The sequence below is a fragment of the Amblyraja radiata genome, chromosome 17, assembly GCF_010909765.2.
Source record: "Amblyraja radiata isolate CabotCenter1 chromosome 17, sAmbRad1.1.pri, whole genome shotgun sequence".
NCBI classification, from domain to species: Eukaryota; Metazoa; Chordata; class Chondrichthyes; order Rajiformes; family Rajidae; genus Amblyraja; species Amblyraja radiata.
This window is the reverse complement of record NC_045972.1, coordinates 31,018,332-31,042,115: the sequence shown is the minus strand read 5'-3', so window position 1 is coordinate 31,042,115 and position 23,784 is coordinate 31,018,332. Positions and strand designations below refer to the sequence as shown.

Below are 23,784 nucleotides of genomic sequence, written 5' to 3'. Positions count from 1 at the left end.
GTACCATGATGGAGGTCTATAAAATTATGAGAGACATCAATAAGGTAGATAGGCAGAATCTACATCCCACGGTAGGGGCGTGTGAAACCAGAGGATAAAGGTTTAAGATGAGATGGAGGATGTTAAGGAGGACCCCAGGGGTAACTGTTTCATGTAAAGTATAATCGGATCAGGAATGAGCTGTTGGAGGAGGTAGTGGAAGTGGGAACAGTAAAAATATTTAAGAGGCACCTGGAAAGAGTTGAATGAACAAGGCAAACGGAGACATGGAATTAATTCAGGCAAGTGAGATTAATATAAAGAGGCATGATGCTCGGCATAGACATAGTGGGCCAAAGGGCCAGCTTCTATGCTGAACCTGTCTATAAATCCGACACGCAAATGCTTATATATGTACATGCGTCCATATATGCATGCAAGTACATACGTATAGAAAACACACACTCACGGAGGAGAGAGCCATGCCCTCCTTTCCCTGTTCTCTCTTTAGCTCTATGGCCTATTCTCCGCTGCTCCAAGCCCGAGTAGGGTTCACCTTGTTCCGACATTCTTCTTGATAATTGGCACTGCAGTTGGTAGTTTTTTGCACATTTACTGATGGGTTTCAGCTCAGGTTTTAGTGCACTATTCTCTGCGCAAACCTTCTTTTCCTGTATTTTTGGTCAGTCACATTTTTTTCCAAGGTCTGAACTAAGCTAACCTAGCCGTCTCTGGCACGCTGACTCCCAAGTGTTTCTGCGGTGAAACCCTAGTGTTGTCTTTCCTGCTCCAGGTAAGGGAGACCTGAGGCCCCAGGTGGAGAATGCCGTGCAGGATGTGAATGACATGTACCTGCTGCTGGAGGAGACGGAGAAGCAGGCCGTGCGCAAGGCTCTGATCGAGGAGAGAGGCCGCTTTTGCACGTTCATCACCTTTTTACAACCTGTGGTGGTAAGGAGCCTGACATAAACAGACTTCTAATGAAGGGCCTCCGATCCAAAATCAGATGAACAGATGCTGTCTGATCTGCTGAGTTATTCCCAACATTTTCCATTGATATGTTGTTCCTTCAAACTGGACTCTAAGCCAGCCTAGTCTGCAGGTCAAAACTATCCCCACTACTTGAATCTCCCCCCTCCCCTCGCTATCTCTACCCTGCCTACTGGTTGTGACCATCAAGTGGACACCCTGCCTAGGTGCCAATCTGTTGCCCCTTGACCAATTACATCATGAGAAAGATGCAGGAAGTTCTCAGCAGGTAGAATAGATTCACCAATTCTGTCTTTAAAAGCTCTCTTCCTGTCAGAGAGGCAGCTGCTTCAATTTGACCACGTCTGGTCCAGGAGTGCTGTAACTGGATGAAATGCAACTGTGACATCCCCATCAAAAAACCCACCAACATACTCTGGTACCTCTTAACCCCTTTAGGGAGAACCAGTGTGTGGTGTTTTATAATCTGGCCTGCACTAACACCTTCTGGATTATGGCAGTGATCACACTTGCCAATATCCGGTCAGGAGTGAGCATAATCCTGACCAGACATTAGTAAGTAGAATCCATTGGCAGAAATTGGACACCTGGGGGTTAATGGTGGCTTAAATTGATGGTTTGGAACAGGAAGCAGCGTGCTGGTAAATACTTTGATGGGAAGCATGTAAAGTGGGTCATCAACTGCTCATAAAGTCTACCATCAACCTCAATGTCTACCACGCTATCTGAAAACCACCCTTCAAATAGATTGCGCCCTGTGACTTACTCTCAGGAATCCATTATTCTGAATTTAAAGCACATGGTAGATTGGAGGACTCACACAGTACACACTGGAGGTTCAATAATCGTACTTACATCCCAATTCCCCAATGAAAGTGGAACCCCAGTACATTTACTGCATACCCTAAGCAAGGGAGGGATTAAAACCAGTTGTTGCTACGTTGCAATCTTGTAGTAGTGAGTGAGCTGCAGTTGCGAGCAAGATTGGTTTTGACCGTGATGCCCTACTTTGGTTTTATTCTGGATTTGCATGCTAAGAGATGGGAAATTGTATCTTTACTTCCTTGCAAGCTCACCTTTGGGGCAGGAGGAAGAGGGCAGCCATTTACTGGCTTCGCCAGATGTGCCAGGTTGAAACAGTTCTCTTTCTCCAGGATGGGGAGATTGCGATGCTGGGGGAGATCACACACCTCCAGGCCATTGTTGATGACCTCGTCGTTCAGACGGCAGAGCCACACAAGCTGCCTCCGGCCAGTGAACAGGTAAGGAGAGGCAGTGATACACATTCTCTTACACTTCCTCTGGTGACATGGGTGGGTGGGTGAGTGGATGGGTGGCTGCGTGCCTGCATGTATAGCAGCCGTGTGCTTGCATGTATGTGTGACTGTGTGCTTCCAAGGATGAGTGGGTGTGTGCTTACATGTACAGGTGAATTGATGTGTGGATGGTGACTGGATCCATCGGTGGGTGAGTGGATGCATCAGTTTGAATGAATGCGTGAGAGGGTGAGTGAATGCAAACGTGCATGGGTGGGAAAAGGCCACATGGCAGCGTGGGTGTACGAGTGGCTGGCGTGCATGGGTGGGTAGGTGCATGTGCGGGGGGAGTGTGCATTTAGGATGCGCTAGTTGGTGTAATTAGGCTACAGGCACGGCTCAGATCTCAAGTACATGCGGCATCACCACACAACGTGACCACATCGAGCATGTGATTGCCTCTGGCTCAGCTCCTGATTCAGGCTGTGAACTATTGGTTGGTGTAGATTTGACCATAACCGATGGTTATAGAGTGGCCGTTTTACTGCTTGATTAGCAATCACAACCTCAATCCCGTTCAAATCACTGCCCAGTTTTTTAACCCCCGGACAGCATTCAAAGAAGCTTTTGAACATTGCAAAGGGAGTTTTGCTCAGTGCTTAGTCCATGTGATTGATACCTGGTTCGGGTTCTGTTTGACACTGCTGCGTCTCTGCATGGTGTTACTCTGCAACGGAATGTCTGATCCTGGCTGCAATTGCCTGAACTGAAAGCTCTTCCAGTCCCTGTACCTGCCTTTTGGCTCTGAATGTCTGAGCATTTTGTTTTGCTCATCGCCTGCCAGGAATAGTGGTATACTGTACCTGCAGACTGGGCTGTGATTTTCCAGTATGCCATGTTTTAGTTGTAGTAGATATGACAATTTGAGGCAGATAGAACTGGAGAGCATTATGTAAGATAAGGGGAAGAGATCTAGTAGGGATCTGAGTCTGTATGACGCTACAAATTGTCTTCAAGGTATTTTTAGAGTCATAGAACCATACAGCAAGGTAACAGGCCCTGTGACCCACCTTGTCCAGGCCGACCAAGTTGGCATATTGGGCTAGTTCTGTTTGTCTGCATTTGACCTATTGACATCTAAACCCTTCCTGTCCATATATCTTTCCAAATGCTTTTAAAAGCATATTTGAATCCACTTCTAAGTCCCTCTTAAATCTCTCTCCTCTCACCTTAAGCCTTTGCTCTCCAGTTTAGAAAACCTCTACCCTGAGAAAAAGACTGAGCAATCATTTTATCTATTCCCCTCATAATCTTGCGCCCACAATAAGGTCGCCCCTCAGCCTCATACACTCCAAAGAAAAAAGTCCCCACCTTCTCAACCTCTCCCTATAACTCAAGCCTGCAAGCCCAGGTAACATTCTGGTGAATTTCTTCTGCACCCTTTCCAACTTGATGACATCCTTTCAATAACAGTGGATCTGCACATTGTCCCACCAATGAATTGGACAGCTGCATCATGATGTCCCAACTTTTGTACCAGATATCCTTTCTGATGAAGCAAGTGTGCCCAGCACCATCTTCACCACACTGTCTATCTGACTCGCCTCTTTTATGGAACCATGCATCAGTGCTCCCAGATCTCTCTTATTTTCCAGCACTCTCCAGGGCTCTGCCATTTAACGTGTAGGTCCCACCCTGGTTTGACATCCAGAAGTGCAACATCTCACAGTTGTCAAGAATTACTTTTTTTTTTTGCCATTTCAAAGTCCACCGTCCCAACTAATCCAGATCTTGTTGTAAATTGAGTTATTCTTTCTCACTAATTTTGGTTTCCTCAGCAAATTTATGAACAATGTTCACTGCTTGTCAACCAAATCATTAATGTATATAACAAACAGCACCTACTCCTGCAGTCTCTTGGGACCACCCTTTACCTGATGTTCTCCAACCACTAGCATCTGCAGATACTTTCTATGATACGCTACATTTTGTGTAGAAAGAAAGGTGAGAAAACTTTTGATAAAAGAAAATCTTAAAAGATTTTTTTGCAGATTACTGGTTGAACCCCTGGACTCTGTTTCCCATAAAGCCTTCCTTGTCCAATATTCCCAGAATAACCAGCCTCTGTTTCTCCTGCAGGTGATTAAGGACCTGAAGGGCTCTGACTATAGTTGGTCTTACCAGACTCCACCGTCTTCCCCCAGCAGCTCTGGCTCCCGAAAGTCCAGCATGTGTAGGTGTGTATGTCTGACAGATCAACGGCATATGTTTAGCTGTTAACGTTTCCAATCCTGACTCTGGCGTATAACTAGCAGGAGTTGTAGTACGGGTTCAGTGGGGAATGTGGAGGTAAGCAGCTGTCTGAAGAAGGGTCCACACCTAAAATGTTGACTGTCCATTTCCTCTACCTAAACTCGACCCACTGAGTAATTCGAGCAGTTTGTATTTTGCTCAAGATTTTGTTCATGTCTTCCGCAACACAGATTCAGTCTTTTTACAGAAGTCCTGTTTCAGTAAATCCTTCCTGCACCCCTGTCAAGGAATCATTGTCCTTCATTCATAAGTATCTGGAATTCAATAGTGAGTCCAAGCATGATATCCTTCCTTATCTGACTAATGCCTCTGTTATTAATGACAAGGGCATCTTTTCATTGTCCCTGGAAAAGTTGGTGGATCTTTGCCTCTACCAAGGCTCTCAATACTGGGGCTTTATACCCTGCAATAGGTTTAACTGATGCACAGAGGTAGGAACGTTGATATGGCCTTGTTATAAGTTGTGATCTAAACGAGGAGAGAGGATAGGAGGGAGGAAAACGTGCCAAGCACCTAATATTAATACCATAATTGTCCTATCAATGGGGTGAGGTGATAATGCAGTAATTAAGCTACCAGCTTTATAACCCCCCAAAGTCTGCACTAACCATCCAGAGACCTGAGTTCAAATCTCACATGGTAGCTGTGACGTTTAAATTCAATTCTTTTCAATTCAATATTCAATAAATTCAATAATATGTAATATTCAGAAAAATAAAACTAAGAACAGCTAGACTCCCAAACAAGTGGATTGTTGCAAAAACCCATTCAGTGGTGGGAAATTTGCCCTCCTTAACCAGTCACATCAGCATGCTGGTTTAATGCCCTTTGAAATAGTAGGGAAAACCTATACCAGAAGCATAGAAAAAAGACGCAGGAGTAGGCCATTTGGCCCATCGAGCCAGCACTGCCATTCAATATGATCATGACTGATCATCCAAAATCAGTATCCCGTTCCTGCTTTTTTCCCATACCCCTTGATTCAGTTAGCCCTGAGAGCTAAATATAATTCTCTATTGAAAACATCCAGTGAATTGGCCTCCACTGCCTTCTACGGCAGAGAAGTCCACAGATTCACAACTCTCTGGGTGAAATAAATGTTCCTCATCTCAGTCCTAAATGGCCTACCCTTTATTCTTAAACTGTGACCCCTGGTTCTGGACTCCCAAAACATGGAGAATATTTATCCTGCATCTAGCCTGCCCAATCCCTTAAGAATTTTTGATGTTTCTATAAGACAAATGAATTTGTGCCGCCCTTTGACTGTAGCCTCCTGTTTTGCTGTAATTTTGTTATTGGTAAGTCTGATGACTTAAACTGTCTTCCTTCCTTCCCTCCCTCACCCTCTTTTACCCTCTGCACCCTTCCCCAGCAGTGTAAATAGCACAAACAGTAGCACTTCCCGCTCCAGTGGTTCCCAGACACATTCGCCAAGCTCAAACTATCGCTACCGTAGTTTGGCCCAGCCTGCCAGTTCCAGCAACCGGCTGTCCAGCGTCTCGTCACACGATTCCGGCTTCATATCCCAGGACGCCATGTACTCCAAGCCTCCCTCACCCATGCCGTCGGATATAACCAGTCAGGTAAGCGCTTTTTAGCTTTGACACCGACCAATGTTACTGCACCGTTTAGGAACAGATGGACAAGTGGGGACCTGTAGATGAAATGAAGGATATGAGCCTAGACCCAGGAGCAAGAATAGGTTCCTCGCACAGGCTCCTCCATTCAGTAAAAGCACAATTGATCATGGAGCCACACAGCACAGAAGCAAGTCCTTTGATCCACTAAATCCACACCAACCCATTTGTTGGGCGTCACAGTGGTGCAGCGGCAGAGTTGCTGCATTACAGTGCCAGAGACACAGGTTTGATCCTGACTACACTGTGCTCTCTGTACAGAGTTTACACATTCTCCCTGTGACCTCATGGGTTTTCTCTGGGTGATCCAGCTTCCTTCCATATTGCAAAGAGTTGCATGTTTGTAGGTTAATTGGCTGCTGTAATTGGCCACAGTAAATTATTCCGGTGGTATATTAAATTAGAGAGTGATAGAATCTGGGGAAGTTCATGAGACGGTGTGGAGAATAAGACATGGGATTAATGTATGTTTAGGGAAAATGGGAGATGGTACAGATTCAGTGAAGGACCTATTTTCCAGCTCTATCTCTCTATTAATTCTGATGTGATCCTATACTTATTGCTTATACAAAACAGACGATGTTGTTAGTCACAGTTCTCAGTGCAAGCATTCTAAATCCACAATAGACTGAGAACATTGTCAGCACAAACATCCTAAAGGGCCTGTCCCACTTGGCGATTTTTTTCGCTGACTGACGTATCAGGTCACCGATAAAGTCGTGGCGGTGACGTGGCATGATGACGTATTGATACGCGATGTTTCAAGTGTCGCAACATTTTTTTTTTGTTGCCCCTGGATTTTGAAATGTTCAAAATCTTTCGCCGACCCTGATACGTCAGTCAATGATGCCGACAGTCGCTGAAAAAAATCGCCAAGTACAATACAATACAATACAATATACAATACAATATTTATTACGTCATTTGAACCTCAGTGAGGCTCAAACGAAACTCCGTTTCCATAGCCATACAAACAAAGACAATTTCCTACAGACATACACACAATTCAATTTACAGAAACATCCATCACAGTGAACCCACTGTGATGGAAGGCAAAGTCTTTTCTCTCCCCTGTTCTCCATTTCTCTCCCGATGTCGAAGCCCCAGGCGGGCGATGATAAGTCCCACGGCCATTTTAGGCCGTGCCGGGCGATGTACGGCCCCGCTCCCGGTCTAAATGTCACAAAGTTGGAGCCCCCGGCAGGCGTTCGAATGTCCCACGGCCATTAAGCCGCGCCGGGCGATGTACGGCCCCGCTCCGGGTCGTTCCAACCCCGCGACACGGGCTGGAGAAGTCGCGTTGCGGGAGCTCCGGAAAGCCGCGAGCTCCCGATGTCCCAGTCCACCGGACCTGCGGCTGCAGCTGGAGCCTCCGAGCTACGTGGTCGGGCCGCAGCAGTGAGTCAGTTTTATTTAAATGTCTGCTTTTTAGTTTCACACATCTGAAAACCGGCAAAGTTTGCTGAACCAGCTCAGCAGCTCTGAAGTTACTTGTAACTCTGTGGTTTTGAAGCATTCATCCAAAGTTGTCTCCACCCATTCAGCTAATTAGCCATCAAAACCTGCTCCTCCGGACTCATTCTTTGCAGTACGATTTAAAGATTACAGAATTATATAAAAGTAGGCTATTTAGCCCACGGGGTTTATTCCATTCCCTCAACCTCTCACTTCTGCAGCTTATTCTCTGTCACATGTTCATCAGCTCTCTCCACTCTTCCCCTGCTCTCCCATCATCTGCCTACAATAGGGTTCATTAACCCTCCCACTGATCTTTGGGAAATGCGAGGAAACCGGAACAGCCACGGGCAACCGATGAGATTGCATGAAAAACGGGCTGTCTCTGAATAATGAAATTCTAACCAGCTTTTGTCTCTTTCTCTTTCATTGCTCCACCTCGTCTCCTTTGGCGCCGGATCCAATGCAGAAGTCATCGAGCTCGGCTTCCTCTGAGGCATCGGAGACGTGTCAGTCTGTCAGCGAGTGTAGCTCACCCACTTCGGTTAGTTCTAGCTCCACAGCCGGAGCGTGGTCAGGTGGTGAAAAGGTGAATCATCCATACCCATCGCTAATTCTCTCCCATCCGGGCCTGCGGAACCAACAAGTAAATGCCGTACAGCACATTAGGGTTAATCCACAATCCATGTGCTTGGGGCCAATTTCCACCCCTCTTTGTGATACTGTAAGTTTTAAAGTGTTTGCTTCTTTAGATGTACTCCATAAGTAACTACATTTCTATCAATATCTTGTTCAGCTTTGTTTAAGCAAAGTCGATAGGATATATTTGCATTCCCAATCCAACAATTCAAAGTCCTTATTTCAGAGAAATAGAGCCATGACATTTCTATTAAGGTTTTCACTGAACAGTTCAATGAGGGCTAAGATATGTAGTCATACTACAGAGAAATATGAGCTTTGGCTCGACAATCTAGTAGCCATTGACCCTCAGTTGGCCTGTAGCCTTCTAAGTCTTACCATTTTAAGTACTCATCAAGATACTTCTTAAATATTAGTACCTGCCTCCATCATCTCTTCATTACATTTTAGATTCAACCACCTTGTTGAAAAAAACTCTTCCTCAGATCCCTTCTAAAGCTGCTATGCCATACCGCAAACAACAGATCACAGGGTCAAATGGGGAGATGCCTAGGTGACCAGTTCTACGCCAAAGTTAACTTGCGTTCTGACACAACTGCCTCAGGGAAAGATTTGCAACTATCCACCCTATCCATGCCTTCTCATGACTTTGAATTCCCCCTTCTGCACCATATCAAAGCACTTTTCATGTAAACCCCCTTGATTAGATCACCTCTAAAATGTTAAGACCATACCATTCAGGTTAACATTCCTTCATTTTGTAAAAGATCTATACAATTCTATAAGGTAGCATTCACAGGGCCAAAGGGACCGTCCTAAGTTTAAAGCTCAAAGTGTCTTCATTTGGCTGAGACTCTCAGACATCACAAAATATACAAAGCAATTTTAAAATGCCAACCCCAGAGGAAAGCAATAAAAATGGAGGACGCACAGAAAAAAACACTTTCCGTGCAAAAAATTAACTTTTCCATGATAAACGTGATTAGAGATGTCGTACTACTGCACTTTTGGGAATGATAATTGGATTGAGTGTATATATATCCTGTTGACTTAAAATACCTGCATACCTATTACAAAATTGAGATGATGTGAGTTATACAAGTTTAGGAAAGAGTTGCAGAAGGATTCAAAAGGAAACTGTTGAGTTCAAGAACTGGTTGGTGAATACTTTGAAAACTTACAGTATTGATCTGCATCCAAGAGGATGTGAGGTTAAAGGGTAATCACTTACGGAGTTGGAGAGAGATTTGTTGGGGGCTGAGAAAGTGTTTCTCTGGTTTTGGAGACCCTGTGTTTCAAGGGAATTTGTTCAAAAACACAACTTGCCAAGCAAGCACTTGTGGTAGCTTTCGCTTGCCTGCCCTGATTGAAGAAGACTGCACATTGCTTTAAGATTTTGAAACTTTGGTACATCAATGCGATGGAACCTGTTGCCCATTAACACAGGGAAGTTGCTTCTCGGCACGGACAACCTCACTGGAGATGTTGCGTTTGTAGCAAGGGAATCATCTTCATTTTGCAACCCTTGTCTAATAATAATAATAATGTTTGTGGTTTCAGTGGATTCAATATTGGCAACCATTTTTCTGCAGTTGGATCAATTAGTCACACTCCTTCAGTCCAACTCCAATCGGAAACTTATGCATACATTTTTTTGGGGAGAAATCTATTACCACGGTTAGCAAATTACCAGGTTGCATCTATGAATCCCTCGGTATTCAATTTTTGGATTTTGAGCAGTGCAAACTGAACTGTTGGCCATGCAACTTGTGCGTTCCTTTGGAAAATATATGGTTAAGTTGTGTTTTCCCGAACTATTCTCTTGAAAACCGTCGGATGGCTGTCCACTTATTGCCCATGCTGACATCATGTTCTTCCATCTGCAGTTCATGCCTGGTTATGTGTATTACCATCTGCCTAGTGAGTGCACTTCACCCGTGTTGTTTGGCTCTACCCCCACTATCCCTGACACAGGGGCCTACACTAGGCCTTCCCCTGCTGTTTTCCCTGATAACCCACCCTCTAACCACTCACTTGGAGGTGGCACTGCACGCTCATCAACGATTCCTAGCTGGAAGGTTTGTTTCTTCACTTTTAGTTTTGTTTTAAATTGCATTTAATTTTGCCTCATCGCTCATTACATTCCCTTCATGGATGTGCTGTTGATTCCCAATCACATGCATGCATAATCTCAGAATCAACTACACATTAACACCTTTCCTGCGACTGCTTTTGTTTAATTGTTCCACTGTAATTCCAAAGCAGCCTGAAATCTGGAGGTTGGAATGTTGCCCATTCGATCATGATCTATGGTGGTGAAAAATCAGAGGCAAGGACTCCTTAGGGAGGAGATGTGGTGGGGACCGCTGGGGGGGGAGGAAGAAATAACTTGAAATGCGGTGGGACCGCACGGGGGAAGAAGAAACAGCTTAAGATAAAAGAATGGAAGAAGCTGTGAATAGAAAAAAGTGACATTGCACTTGCTTAAAACAGAAGATTATGCAATAAGATGAATGATCATCGATCAAAGAAGAAAATTTTCAGTGATGCAGGGATAGAATAAATTAGGTTTTCTTTTGGAGAATATCTGCTTTGGGCACAAACAATGCAGTAGTTTATTGGCTACTTATTATACATGCTGCTGGATTTTCCATTCATTTTGTGCACTGCATGAAATTAATTTGGATGATTTAGTCCCAGTTTCCGTTGATAAGGAAACAATGACCAGTACTTGTTCAGCCACTCTCACTCCACATTGCCAGGCTTGTGGATGAAGTGACTAAAGGTTCGGGAGGTGTCCTAAGGCCCAGGCAGTAGGTCAGATTAAGAGTGCCAGCAGTTGGTATAGAGCAGGAGGAAAAGGGCTGCCTTGTGTAACAGGACTAAATGAGAGATGTCTGTTTGTGGATTGAACTGGTTTTAGTTACAGAAAGCAGTTTACTGGGCAATGTGCGGATAAGTGACTAAGGAGTGAACAGGTGGCAGACATGGGTGCAAAATTGGGTGCTATTAATTGGAGCTATTTTCATAAGCCACCTTAAAGCAAATCCAGAATTGCTTTAGTATTTAATTGGCTGCCTTGCTGTAATATCTCAATCAGATGAAATTCCCCTCCTCTCCATGGGCTTTGAACTCCCAGCCCCCACACTAATGTTTCTATTCACCGCCTGCTTGCCTCAACTTTGTAGGACTGGTCGAAGCCTGGTCCCTATGACCAGCCGGTAGTGAACACTTTACAGAGACGCAAGGAGGCAGCTGAACGCTACCGCGAAGTAGAGGCCGTCTCGGCAACAATGGTCTATCCGGGGATCAGCGTCGAGGATGGGCAGAGGTCTCGTGTAACAGCAGCATCGTTGGCTGCTAAGGTACAGTATATTACATACAAGGCATGGTGTATTACAATACACTGTGCAGTTTATTACAGTGCAAGGTACAGTTTATTGGTATATGGGGAACGGTATATTACTATACCAGGTACAGTACAATACAGTACAAAATACAATTGTAACAGTACCAAGTACACTATGTCATAGTCCAGAGTATCGTATATCACTAGAGTACAAATAATATGGTACAAGTAACAGTCTAAGGTACAATATATTAAACTGTAAGGTAAATTTATTACTGTATCAGGGGATGAGTATCACAATACAATAATCAGTATTTCACAACAAGGTATATTATATTACGATATAGTGTGAACGTACTATCACTGTACAAGGGACAGTATATTATGGTACAAGGAGCAATGTGTCACAGTACAAAGTAACATATATTACAGTACAATTTGCCGCATTGAACAGTAAAGAACTATTTGTTGTGCCTCATTTCCTTAACAGCATGGGGAGGAGATATCCACAGCAGCCAGTGACCTGGCTATGGTGCTGACCCGGGGCCTGAGCTTAGAACACCAGAAGAGCAGCCGTGACTCTCTGCAGTACTCCAGTGGTTACAGTACCCAAACCACCACACCCTCCTGCTCCGAAGACACTATTCCTTCCCAAGGTACTTCCGTCAGGAGATCTCTCTGTGCTCCCTTTCCAGGTGTTTACCTTCTGCACAAGTATCACGCTACGCATCAATTCCAGACCATAGATACAGAGACCTAATTGCTCACTTTCCATGTGATATGACTCAGACAAATTACCGTTTTCTGCCAATGCCTATGGGAGATAAATTGGAGCTTGCCAAATATGAATTGAAGTATCTCCTCTATATTACAAATTACATTGTGGGCTTAATAACTTTCCCAATGCTCAATGACTTTAATGACTATGCCAAGGAATATTGTAATTTATCAGCACATTGATGTTAACAGATTCATGATTGTTCAAGTCAATTTACAAATGTGCTAATAAACTGACGGCATTAATATGCTCAATAGAAATTATCTCTTGCGCATCAGTGCATTGCTTTGTTGAGCACATGTTGCTTTAGTGAGCAAACTAATGTGTTGCTGCAGGAATTAATGCACTAATAGTGTGTCATGTAAATGACCACAATATTTTGTTGTTTCATTTTTGATTGTGTGGTAGACTGTTCCCAGTGCAGTGTGAGAAAAGAGCGAAAGCACTTTCTAAACAAAATCTTCTTGAGGGATTTGAGATAAATTTCCATAAATTGCAAGCTGGTGGGATTGAACCTTTAACTGTGAAGCAGGAGGAAGAGGATCAGTGAATTTCCTTGAATAAAACAATTGATTTCAGAAGATGCAATGATATAGTGTTTTAATGGTTCCAGCAGTCAAAACTAAGCAAGGGTGCTGGCGGCTCTAATTATCACAGTGGTTCCTGGTGGTGTTACTGTATATATTAGTGGTTACTTCAGCTTACGTAAGATATGCATACAAGGGCCTCTCAGCCTACACTCATCATGTAAATAAAATGTCAAGAGAATTGGAACCACACACTGGAACCACACCTTTATTATCCTATCCACCCTGTGTTGCCACTTTCACTTCAATGTCAGGAAATTGGCTTGGCAAATACATCTTACCCATTGAGTTGTTTTTGTTCTGGTCTGTGCTCATAGTGCGGAGTTGTTGATCTGGCTGTTTATGGTGCGGCACTCAGCACAGGTAATAGAGCTACTGCCTCACAGCACCAACAACTTGAGTTTGATCCTCTGGTGCTGTCAATATAGAGTTTGCACGTGTGACTTCAAACTCACAAGGATTTCCTCCCACATTCCAAGAACATGCAGACTGGTAGTTTAGTTTAGTTTAGTTAATTGGCTACTGTAAATTGCCCTTTATGTGTAGATGAGGAGTAGAATCTGGGGAGAGTTGACGGGAATGTGGGGAGAATAAAAACAATGCAATCAGTGTAGTATTAGGGTAGATGAGTGGCTGATGGTCGTCACAGACACATTGGGCCTAAGGGCCTGTTTTCATACAGTATCTCTCCAGAGCTATATTTGTATAGTGTCTTGGATGCGAGACCTCCATGGCAATTGTTAGGGAGCTATCCAAATGTTTCATTGATGCATTTGATGAGCATAGCCTTGCCCAGCATGTATTCCATTTACAACAAGTGACCAACCTAGGAATCTGTATATCTGGTCTCTGTTTTATCCATTGCATTCCAAAGAAAGCTTCTGCATTGAATATTTTCTCTGATGCCATTGGCATTAATAAGCATTAATCGTGCCTTTTTACGCCCAGTTTCAGATTACGATTGCTACTCTGTCAATGGCGATGCGGAGGGTGATCACCAAAGTGAGTTTGACAGATCGTCGACCATCCCACGGAACAGTGATATCACACAGAGCTACCGGAGAATGTTCCAGACCAAGCGCCCCGCCTCGACAGCTGGACTGCCCACGGGGTCTGCGCAGAGCGCCTCGGTCACCCCGGGAGTGGCCACCATCAGGCGCACTCCATCCACCAAGCCCTCAGTGCGTCGAGCCCTGTCCAGCGCGGGCCCCATCCCTATCCGCCCCCCCATCGTGCCAGTGAAGACGCCCACCGTGCCAGACGGCCAGGTCCCAGTACGGGTGGGCAGTGAGGAGAGCGTCTTCTTCAGCGATGATACCTCACCAAATGCCTTGGATCTTGCCAAGGCCTCGCCCAAGAGGCTGAGCCTGCCCAACACGGCCTGGGGGGGCGGGGGGACGGTGGAGATCTCCGTCTACCCGGGCGGCCACCTGTCGAGCGAGGAGCAGCAACAACTGGCTGCCAACCGCCACAGCCTGGTGGAGAAGATCGGCGAGCTGGTCGCCAGCGCCCAGGCCCTTGGTGAAGGACAGTTCCCATTTCCTTCGGTGCTCCCCGCTTCCGACGAAGACCTGGGCCTCCCCCCACCCCCACTGTCTCCCAGCGAGTCTCCCGAAGACATGCTCACTGCCATCCGCCGAGGAGTTAAGCTCAGGAGGACCGTCACCAACGACAGGTCTGCACCAAGGATCTTGTGACAACAAAACCAGCGCTCAGAACTGACTCGTACTGGCAGGAAGGAAGGCCAAAGCAGGCCAAGTGCATCATTAGATGGACTCTGTGAGATACGACCAGAAGATTGGACTAAAAGACACTTGACTTCACAAGGCTGGTTTCCAATACAGTGCCATGAACTTCCTTAAACCAAGCAAGAACATCCCACTGGTGTGGTGGAACAGAATATTTTAATTTAAGACGTGGCAGGTTTTAAATGTTCGTTAAAAGAGGAATTTAACATTTTGTTCTTTACAGATATTCTATTGGCCATTTAACTGACTCACTGTGTGACTTTCTTTTTCAGCTTTTGCGGTATTTGGTGCAAATCAAAAATGTTCTATACGTGCTCTGTGTGTGTAGCTTCAAACACTGTGGTGATTCGCAATCATCCTCTATGTACGTCAGTCCTCAATGTGTGCCCCAGACCCACCGCCTTGCTCTGCCACAGTAACAAAAATGAGAGCAGGGAGGGAGCCAAGGTTACAAGGGGAGAAGCGTTCTGCTGGTTCAGAGGAAGGGGTGCAGGGTGGAAGTATTTTTGGTGCATCGCATCCTTCTCGCATTTCTTCACATTGTAGGGGCTGCTTCAAGATAATTTGTGAATGACTATTGAATTGCTCCCTATCCTAACCAACTTTAAGCTTGCAGTTCTCTGTCTTGTGGGGAACACTTACCAAGTCCCTGCATTCTTGTCTAAACTTATGCAATTGGATTTGTCCCCATCCAACTTTCCAATCCAAGAGCCAAGCTTTATGGCAAATAAAAGCCAACCTTTGCACCTGTGACAAATGGTGCAAATGGATGTTGGTCTTTTCTTTGATGGATTTGGATGCTTGGTGGCTAACGTGACATTTTTTTATGTAAGAGTACTAACTTAGTAGTTTTCATTTGAAAAGGCACCTGTGCTGGTCAGATCGGTTCAATGCACCTCAAATTGTAAGTCAGTGTTGGCCCTGCCTCGTATCTTTATTTGTAACAGACTTTCATTTCATTTTGGGTAAGCATTCGGCATGATAGCTGCGGGCTACACCTATCATTGGCCACCTTTAGTATAGAACTGATCAATGAAACTGGGCCGTCTCCCGTGAATCGATCCCAGAACAAAGATAGGGATTTGTTGCACAACTATACTTACACACTGGGGAGTGTTGATGGAGAACAGGAGTCAGTGAAAATGTAATGAAGTTGTTTGGTGCTGTATTAACCCAGACACCTGACAACATTTCTCAGAAGAATTGTTCTGTTCCTGTGTAATCTCCCTTTTATCACCATGTGCTGTTATTTTTTTCTTTTAGGAATTGTGCATATTCTCCTCTTGAAAACCTGCCTTGTCGATTGTTGACACAGGTTTATTAGTGCATAGGAGAACAAGTCAGTTCAACCAGTAGGATTTATCACTGTGCAAGCCACTTCCTGCATGAAAGATTCAGTTCCTCACCTGAAATTGTAACCCCATCCCCGCAGCTTGCTCCAGGCACATTACCATCAACTTCGACCAAAAATTACTTATATTTCTACATTCCCCTTAACGTAGCAAGAAATGCCACAGGGTGATTTCTTAGTCATAGTCGTACAGCACAGAAAGGGTCCCATCAGCCCACCACATCCATGTTGACCTTGATACCCATCTACACTAACCCCATTTGCCAGCTTTAGGTCCATATCCTCCTATGCTTTGGTTATTTAAGAGTCTGTCTACTTGCCTCTTAAACATAGGAATTGTATTTAATTCCACCACCTCCTCTGCCAGCCAGTTCTAGATATCAACCACTCTCTGTGTAAAATATTTAAGAAGGAACTGCAGATGCTGGAAAATCGAAGGTAGACAAAAATGCTGGAGAAACTCAGCGGGTGAGGCAGCATTCTTCAGAAGAAGGGTTTCGACCCGAAACGTTGCCTATTTCCTTCGCTCCATAGATGCTGCCTCACCCGCTGAGTTTCTCCAGCATTTTTGTCTACCTCTGTGTAATATACTTTGCCCTCAGTTCCTTTCAACTTAAATCCATGCCTTTCTGGTTTTGATACCCCATTCACAGACAAAAGATTTTGACTATCTACCCTGGCCATGCCTGTCGTAATCATACATACTGCTGTAAGGTACCCCTCAGCCTCATTCACTCCAGGGAACACAAGCCCAGCCTATCCTGTTTCTCCCCATAACTAACGTCCTCTGATCCAAGCGACATCCTCTGCACAGTGCAACCACATCTTTTTTATTGTATGGTGACCAAAACTGCACACAGTACTCTATAAGTGCAGCTCAACTAGTGTTTTGTGCAGTTGTTACATAATGTGTCAACTCTTATATTCTATGCCCCGACCTGTGAAGGCAAGCATGCAATTGGCCTTCTTCACCACTCTATCCAGGGTGATTCCCAGGAGCTTTAGAAAGCAAAAAATACTTATGCCAAGCCACATTTGGAGATTTCAGGGTGGAAGATGAAATCTTTAGTCAAAGAGGCAGTTTTTAAGGAGCATCTTAAAGGAGGAGATGTGGGAAGGAATTCCAGAGTTTATTGCCTTGGAGCCAGTGATGGAATGGTTACATATGGACGTGCTGGAGGTTAAAATTGGCGGTGGCGATGGGGATTACAGAGGGATCTCGGAAGGAATTGGAAACACGGATGGGAATTGTAACATTAGGGCATTACTTAACCAGTATTTAGAGAAGGTCAGTGACCAATCCGTGAACGGAACTCAATGCAAGTTAGGGCACAAGCAGTTTTGGATTGGCTCACATTGCCAGAAGGGTGATCAGTGGGAAATTGGGAAGGTAACAGATGCTTTAGTTGTCCTCAATGTGTGAGATGATCTACCTGAGTGACTCCTCCCACAAGAGGTGATGCCAGCCAGCTGCAGGTGGGCTGAGGCAGGGCAGAGGCAGACAATGTCATGGATGTGGAAATAATTTTTCATAGTGATGGAATAGGTACAAGGTCTCTTTCTCTCTTTCTTTCCCTCGCCCTCTCTGTCCCTCACTGACTTCTGGAAGGACAGTGTAATTCCATAGCTCCATGTACCCACTGTGACCAGAACCCTGTGATCCCATTTCCAATATTCTCATTATCAAATACAATAGAAGAGTCTCTCTTGGGTTAATGTGCTAATGGAGTGAGAAGAGGACTATGGGTTCAGCTACAACTGATGCCCTTGTTCAGAGGGCTTATGGGCAGTAACCAGCACATTCTTAGACTTTATTGGAATAAAGTGAGGCTGCAGATGTAAGATGTGCTTTTTTGTTTTGGGCACCAAACACTTCTCAGTGTTTGAAAATCAAAAAATTGCAGCTGCTGGAAATCTGAGATAAAAGCAGAAGATGCTGGGAACATTCAGAAGATCAATAACCTGCAACTTTCACACACACAAATACTGCCTGACCTGCAGTGTTTTGAGCATTTTATATTTTTCAACTTAGTGTTTACTCGTCACAGCAGACTTCTGAGGACTCCCCAATTTTATGTTTGTCTAGATATGTTCTGGAGAGCTTATCATGTGTGGATATATCTTGCATTCTCTTTACTCTTGGATTAGTTGGAATTCCCAGCTGTGGGAAAGAACTGCTGACATTAGTTAATAATACACACTTGATCCAAGTAGAACACGGGTAAAGGTTGTGCTCTTTGTCCACCCCTGTGGCTTCTGGACTGTGAGGTGAATTAAATCCCCCTCCACATCACCCTTGCATCTATCAGAAGGTGTGACAAGACCAGCATTTATTCCCCTTCCCTCATTGTTGGGAAGGTGACTTGGAGCCAGTGATGGTGATGCTATTGATTTGGAATTTAATTCTCTTTGTATGGCTTTCAGTATAATTAAGTGTTTCACTTGGATACTTCAGAAGACAGATGGCTGTATTGCTTGAGGTGTTATGGTTACAAATAAAAAGGAAGAGGATAGTCAGAAAGTTCTCCTTCACTGAACCATATTAGTTAGTTAATTGGAATGTTGGTCTAATCTACAAATAATGCTGTCTTTTTAAAAAAGGATTCAAAACCAAGAGAAGCTAACTTGGGATTTGGACAGGCTTTCTTTGGATTATTAGTCCACTTCTTTACATGGCTAGTCTAGCTCCAGGATGTTCAGGAGCGCCAAATAACCTAGTGGATCGGTAAGAGTTTAGTTATACCACATTACTCTATCGGTCATGAAGCGATGTTCAATGTCAGTCCTTCACCTTGAAATGACCTAAGAGACAAGTGCAGTTTGGTGAGGGATCTTCCGAGCAATGACTATTCCATCTTTTAACCTTTTAAGCACTGTCTCTAATTTTCAGCTTGTTTTAGAATTCCATCTTTCCTGATTTTCATTTGGATCTTTCGTTTTAGCCATAATTACTTCAGTAATTCGAACAAAGGGTAGAAAATGATGATTTGCAATAAAATGCATTGTGACATGTGTTGTATAACAAAAACACAATGCATACCCAAGTCTTACAAAGACAAATGAGAAGGATGACCCAGTAATCTGTATCAGTGATACAGGGCAAGATATAAGGAGTGGCTACTGTACTGCAAGAGATTGCCAATACTGTTTTGAATTATAGCATGTGTCAGATTGGAACATTGGTCTAAGACAGCAACTTGTAGCACTTTATATTTCTTTGAAACACCAGTCTGGATCTTGTGCTTGGAAAGGAATTGAACTTAACTCTTTATGACTCAAAAGCATAAGAACAGCTCTTAAAGTCAAGATTCACCCCATTGAACAGTTAGATTGCAGGGGATGAGGCATGTACTTGATGCCATTGTTGAACAGTGGGCAAACACCCTCAAAACATGTTGTGATGTGCAACACATAATAAGGCTTATATTCTATATCATCCTTAAATGATTGCTTAATGGAAAATGGTTTGTATTTATTAGCTAGATATTTGTGAAATAATGTGTATGAGAAATTGTATGATTCATTAGTCATTGTATAATCCTTTATCACTTGCAGGGAAAAAAAAGGTTTTTAATATTATATAGACGTTTCCAGAAAATGAATACAAATTGTGATTTTTAATAGCTTTTTAGATATTTTTTTTCAAATCTACAAATTGAATATATTGACATCTGTCTGAAAGACATTTGTTGGTATTTTTTGTGCAAAGTTTCAAGGTTTGGTAGAAACAGCACTGAAAATGGAGTGAGTGTGCAAGATGCCAGCTCCAATTCTGGTGTCTACAATAAAATGGAGATACAAGAAACTGCAGATGCTGCAATCTATAATAAAGGAAAAACAAATGCTTGAGGAACTCGGCGGGTGAGGCAGTACCTGTGGAGGCAGAGGGATAGTCAGCATTTTGAGCGAGACCCTGCCATACTGATGCAGGTTGTCGACACAAAATATCAACTGTCCCTTTGCTTTCACAGATACTGCTCAACTGGTTGGGTTGCTTCAGTTGTTTTGTTATTGCTTGTGTCAGCAATGTTGGGCAGTGTCAACCAGTATTGAGCACTGTAACTGTTTCTAAGCTTAGAAGTGTCCCAATTATTTTGAGTGGCATCTAGACCTGCACCCAGGGACCAAAAAGCTGGGTCTGGAGATCTCTTGCTGACCTTCCCCCCCCCCCCCCCAAGGGTGAGTTGTCAAAGGCCTGTTCCCTCAGTAAAAGCCCAGCCTAAGACTTTATAATTGCAATAGACCCTGCTTAGATGTAACTGCCAACTCCAGTCTTACATTTGTATCCATTTAAGTGACCAGCACAATCTTCACCAATGATCATTTATTTTTAATTTAGCAGGGTAAGAAAATAATTAAATGGAAGAGTAATGAACTTGAATGGAGGCATATATTGATGCCGTGACTGAGTTGGCTAACCTTTTGTGAAACGAGGATTGTTAAGATGGTTCAGAGTTGTATAATGCTAGACCCTGAATTAAAACTTGCCTCATGGCTTCAGATCTAATAAGCTCACTTTAAGCAACATTTTATATTGTTACAGTTGTGCAATAATTTAATAAATACATCAGGATGCAAATTAATTGTGAGTTTTAGTTTGAAACGAGCAGCTGCTGAAAGAAATGTTATAGAGTTGCAGTTGTGGTATAGGGTGTGAAGGATTTTTCTCGAATGGAATTTCTCCTCAGTCTTCCTACAATATTTGAGCTCCCCAAGGCAGGCCACAGGGGAGAGAGGGTTTGGAATGGTGAGGTACATCAGCTGGGACAGGAAAGGGAAGTTGAGATGGAAGAGATGTAGGGAGAGGACACTGGGAAAGGCAGAGTTGGGATGGAGAGCTATAGGGGCACGGGGAGGGAAGGGTTGGGATGGAGAGGAATACGGGCACTGGAGAGGGAGAGTTTGGGATGGAGACGTGTATGGGTACTTGGAGGGAAGACTTTAGGATGGAGAGGTACAGAGGCACAGGAGAGGGAGAGTTTGGGATGGATGCCAAGGAATTGACTGGGTTATGACACCGTCCAAGGTTCATTATGCTGATGGTATCCGTAGTTTGGGAGAATTTGCAGAATGCCCCATTGTTGCAGATACTGAGGGAAGTGAGGAGGAGGCAGTGAGATTCATCGCCCTCTGTTGTAGAGCAGATAGATATATTTTTATGAAGTTTTCCAAATGAGTCATGTATAATTGTAAACATCTGTATAACTTTTTTTCTGCGTCATGTGAACATCTAAATGTGACAGAAGCCAACTCGTTAGGAGAAGAGTGTGGGGATTGGAGGGGGAGTTGGCAGAGTGAGTGAGGATTGTAGGATGGTACCTGTACTTGGATTGAAGGAACAGACCTGGCTGGGAAAGGAAACAGCTGCCTACTATAGGAGATGAGAAGGACAGGAGGTATGCCAAAATTCAATCAAAAATGTTTAAGACCACTAAACAAAGTGACAATGATAATTTAATGCCTACAACTTGAGTTTAGTGGGGCCCCTATAAAGAAGGCAAGCATTATTTTTTTGTTGCTGAATAAGCCAGTTTTGTGTCACAATGTGTTATACTGGGATTGTTGGCTGTGTTGTGAATTAACAGTTATATTTTGGCTTGCGACTTTATTGGTGACCAAGTAAGCCGGCGTTTTTATTTGACGGATAGATTTCTGCGTCTGCAAATATTGTGCTGAGGCCAAGCAAAACTAAACAGTTCCCTTCCGTGCCAGCAGTAGGCAACGGAGAGCAGCTCTCCTTCGAGGGCAAGTAAGGCTTTAAACGTACTCGTTCAACCTTCCTTCAGTGAGGATGCAAAAACAAGGAAACCCGTGACATGAGTGAATCAGCCGTGGGTTAGAGTTAGGAGTTATGGCTCAATCTGCAGGCAGAGCCCCCTCTTGTGTTTGTTCTTTTCACCTGAAATGACTGGCCTCACTACTACCTGCCAAGTCGCCATTCCCATCTACCTCCATGTCCCAGACTGGAGTTGTACAAGGGAGTTCAGATTCAATTCAGACTACATGATAGGGAAAGTTTGAAGGGATATGGGTCAAACGCGTGCGTTATGGTCAGCCAAAGTTCCAGTCTGCTGAGATTCTCAGATTCATGCGAACAGGGATTGTCAGAAACCAGCTGTCATTAGCTGCGAAATAGCCGTGGTCTGGTGCCCACTGTTACTCAGAACCAGAACGAACGTGAAGTACCGGACAAGGTCTCTAGACCCCGTAGAAACAACGCCAACAACTGCCGTGCTTTCATGTGAAGGGATCATTTAACAATAAACGCATCCAGGTGGGTAGACCTATTGATTGGAGTATGACAGGCAATTGGAAGGTACCTCGGGGCTACTGAATTTGAGCGTTTAAAGATCTGTTAACATGAGCTAAAAACGAAGAAAGAGTTACCCAAAAGGCTGCCTGAAATCCCATCTGCGGCGCTCCCTTCCCCAAACATCACTGATCCCAGTTGTGCATTCCTGCTTTCTGATGCTCCTTATCGCCTACTTCTCTGCCACGTCGGTCGCAGTGTCTCTTGTGTGTGGCTTGGCGCTGGTATTTATTTATCTGAGGGTGTAAAGTCTTTGTTAAGCGACTTGGTGCTATAGAAATACAAACTTGCAAAATAAATTATCTTTCTGATGGTAACCTATAGATTGGACAAACTGACCGGGAGTGGCAAATCACCAAGATGCTTCTCAAATTAGTGTATGTCTCAGATTGTCTCGGCTTTATCCTGATTAAGTCGGCCTTGTATTTATTTTTTTCATCCACAGGGCGCAGACGTTCTCTGCAATGGCACATTAAACAGCCTTTTTGTTGTAAGATTACGACTTGCCAGAGGTATTTCTCGGGTGGAGGGATGGAGAGGGGCTGTGGGATTGGAAGACGAGGCTGTGGTGTGGAGAACTTCAAGAGGCACGTTAAATAGGAATCAGCTCCAGCATGTGGGGTGGGGGGCAACAGGGAAAACCAGCGTGGGGCACCGGCAATAGGGCTCGTCCCGGCTGAGGAATGGTCGGCAAGTGGGCACATTGCCAGAGCTTCGCCAACCTCCTGGCCCACTGTCCCTCCTGGCAGCAGGGGCACCGGCCACTGCTTCTCCACGCTCTTCTGCCCCACGGCCATTCTCGGGACATTTTCAGGGAGCAGCACTCGTCACCATTTTTTTTTGTACAGACAAAGAGTAAAAAGAAACACTGAAGTGATATTCCCGGCGCTGTTGGTAACCGTCTTTTCCACCCTCTTTTGTAATATTATAATCATGTGAATTTGTTTACTCTCACCGGCTGAAGCCTCAATCGCACTGTGATGTTTCCAGTATTAATAAAGCTGTACTGTAGAAAGCTGCCAGCCTATGTTTCTTCTCCACCCCCTCCCCGGCCTGACACAGCCTCCCGATTCATTCTCTCCCCATCCACCTTCCCGTCCAGTGGAGCACAGGCTACCCAGTCTATCGCGCCGTAACCAGGAGATCCCGACTGACACTTTCCGCACCTCCCAAAGCAGTGGCATGGGTTGCTCCTGAGCAGTTGGATAGAACTACACCCGGCAAGCTGAATCAATCTGAATGATGGGTCTGGGTGTGATGGAGTAGGAGTGTTTGCAGGGAGAGATTTCCCTCGGCACCGCCAACAGCTAGCATTGGATGTCATGAAGTCTGAAGACGGGTCTTGATCAGAAACCTCGCCCATCCCTTCTCCCCAGAGATACTGCCTGACCC

General features: G+C 44.4%; 1 protein-coding gene across 17 annotated transcripts in view; it reads left to right on the top strand.

The window, feature by feature from the left end:
* Window positions 1-23,407, top strand: part of mtss2 (MTSS I-BAR domain containing 2) — a 137,644-nt gene extending 114,237 nt beyond the window's left edge. For 3 of the 17 annotated variants that reach the window (XM_033036011.1, XM_033036014.1, XM_033036017.1), the window contains 9 exons: window positions 773-930; window positions 2,124-2,231; window positions 4,365-4,462; window positions 5,911-6,121; window positions 8,100-8,354; window positions 10,156-10,347; window positions 11,458-11,634; window positions 12,109-12,313; window positions 13,932-23,407. In XM_033036011.1, coding sequence (XP_032891902.1) covers window positions 773-930; window positions 2,124-2,231; window positions 4,365-4,462; window positions 5,911-6,121; window positions 8,100-8,354; window positions 10,156-10,347; window positions 11,458-11,634; window positions 12,109-12,313; window positions 13,932-14,680 — 2,153 coding nt within the window. In that variant the 3' untranslated portion in view covers window positions 14,681-23,407. The remainder of the gene's footprint in view (window positions 1-772; window positions 931-2,123; window positions 2,232-4,364; window positions 4,463-5,910; window positions 6,122-8,099; window positions 8,355-10,155; window positions 10,348-11,457; window positions 11,635-12,108; window positions 12,314-13,931) is intronic. The other 14 variants (XM_033036013.1, XM_033036015.1, XM_033036023.1 and 11 more) reach the window with 10 other exon arrangements.
* The last annotated feature ends 377 nt before the right edge of the window (window positions 23,408-23,784 follow it).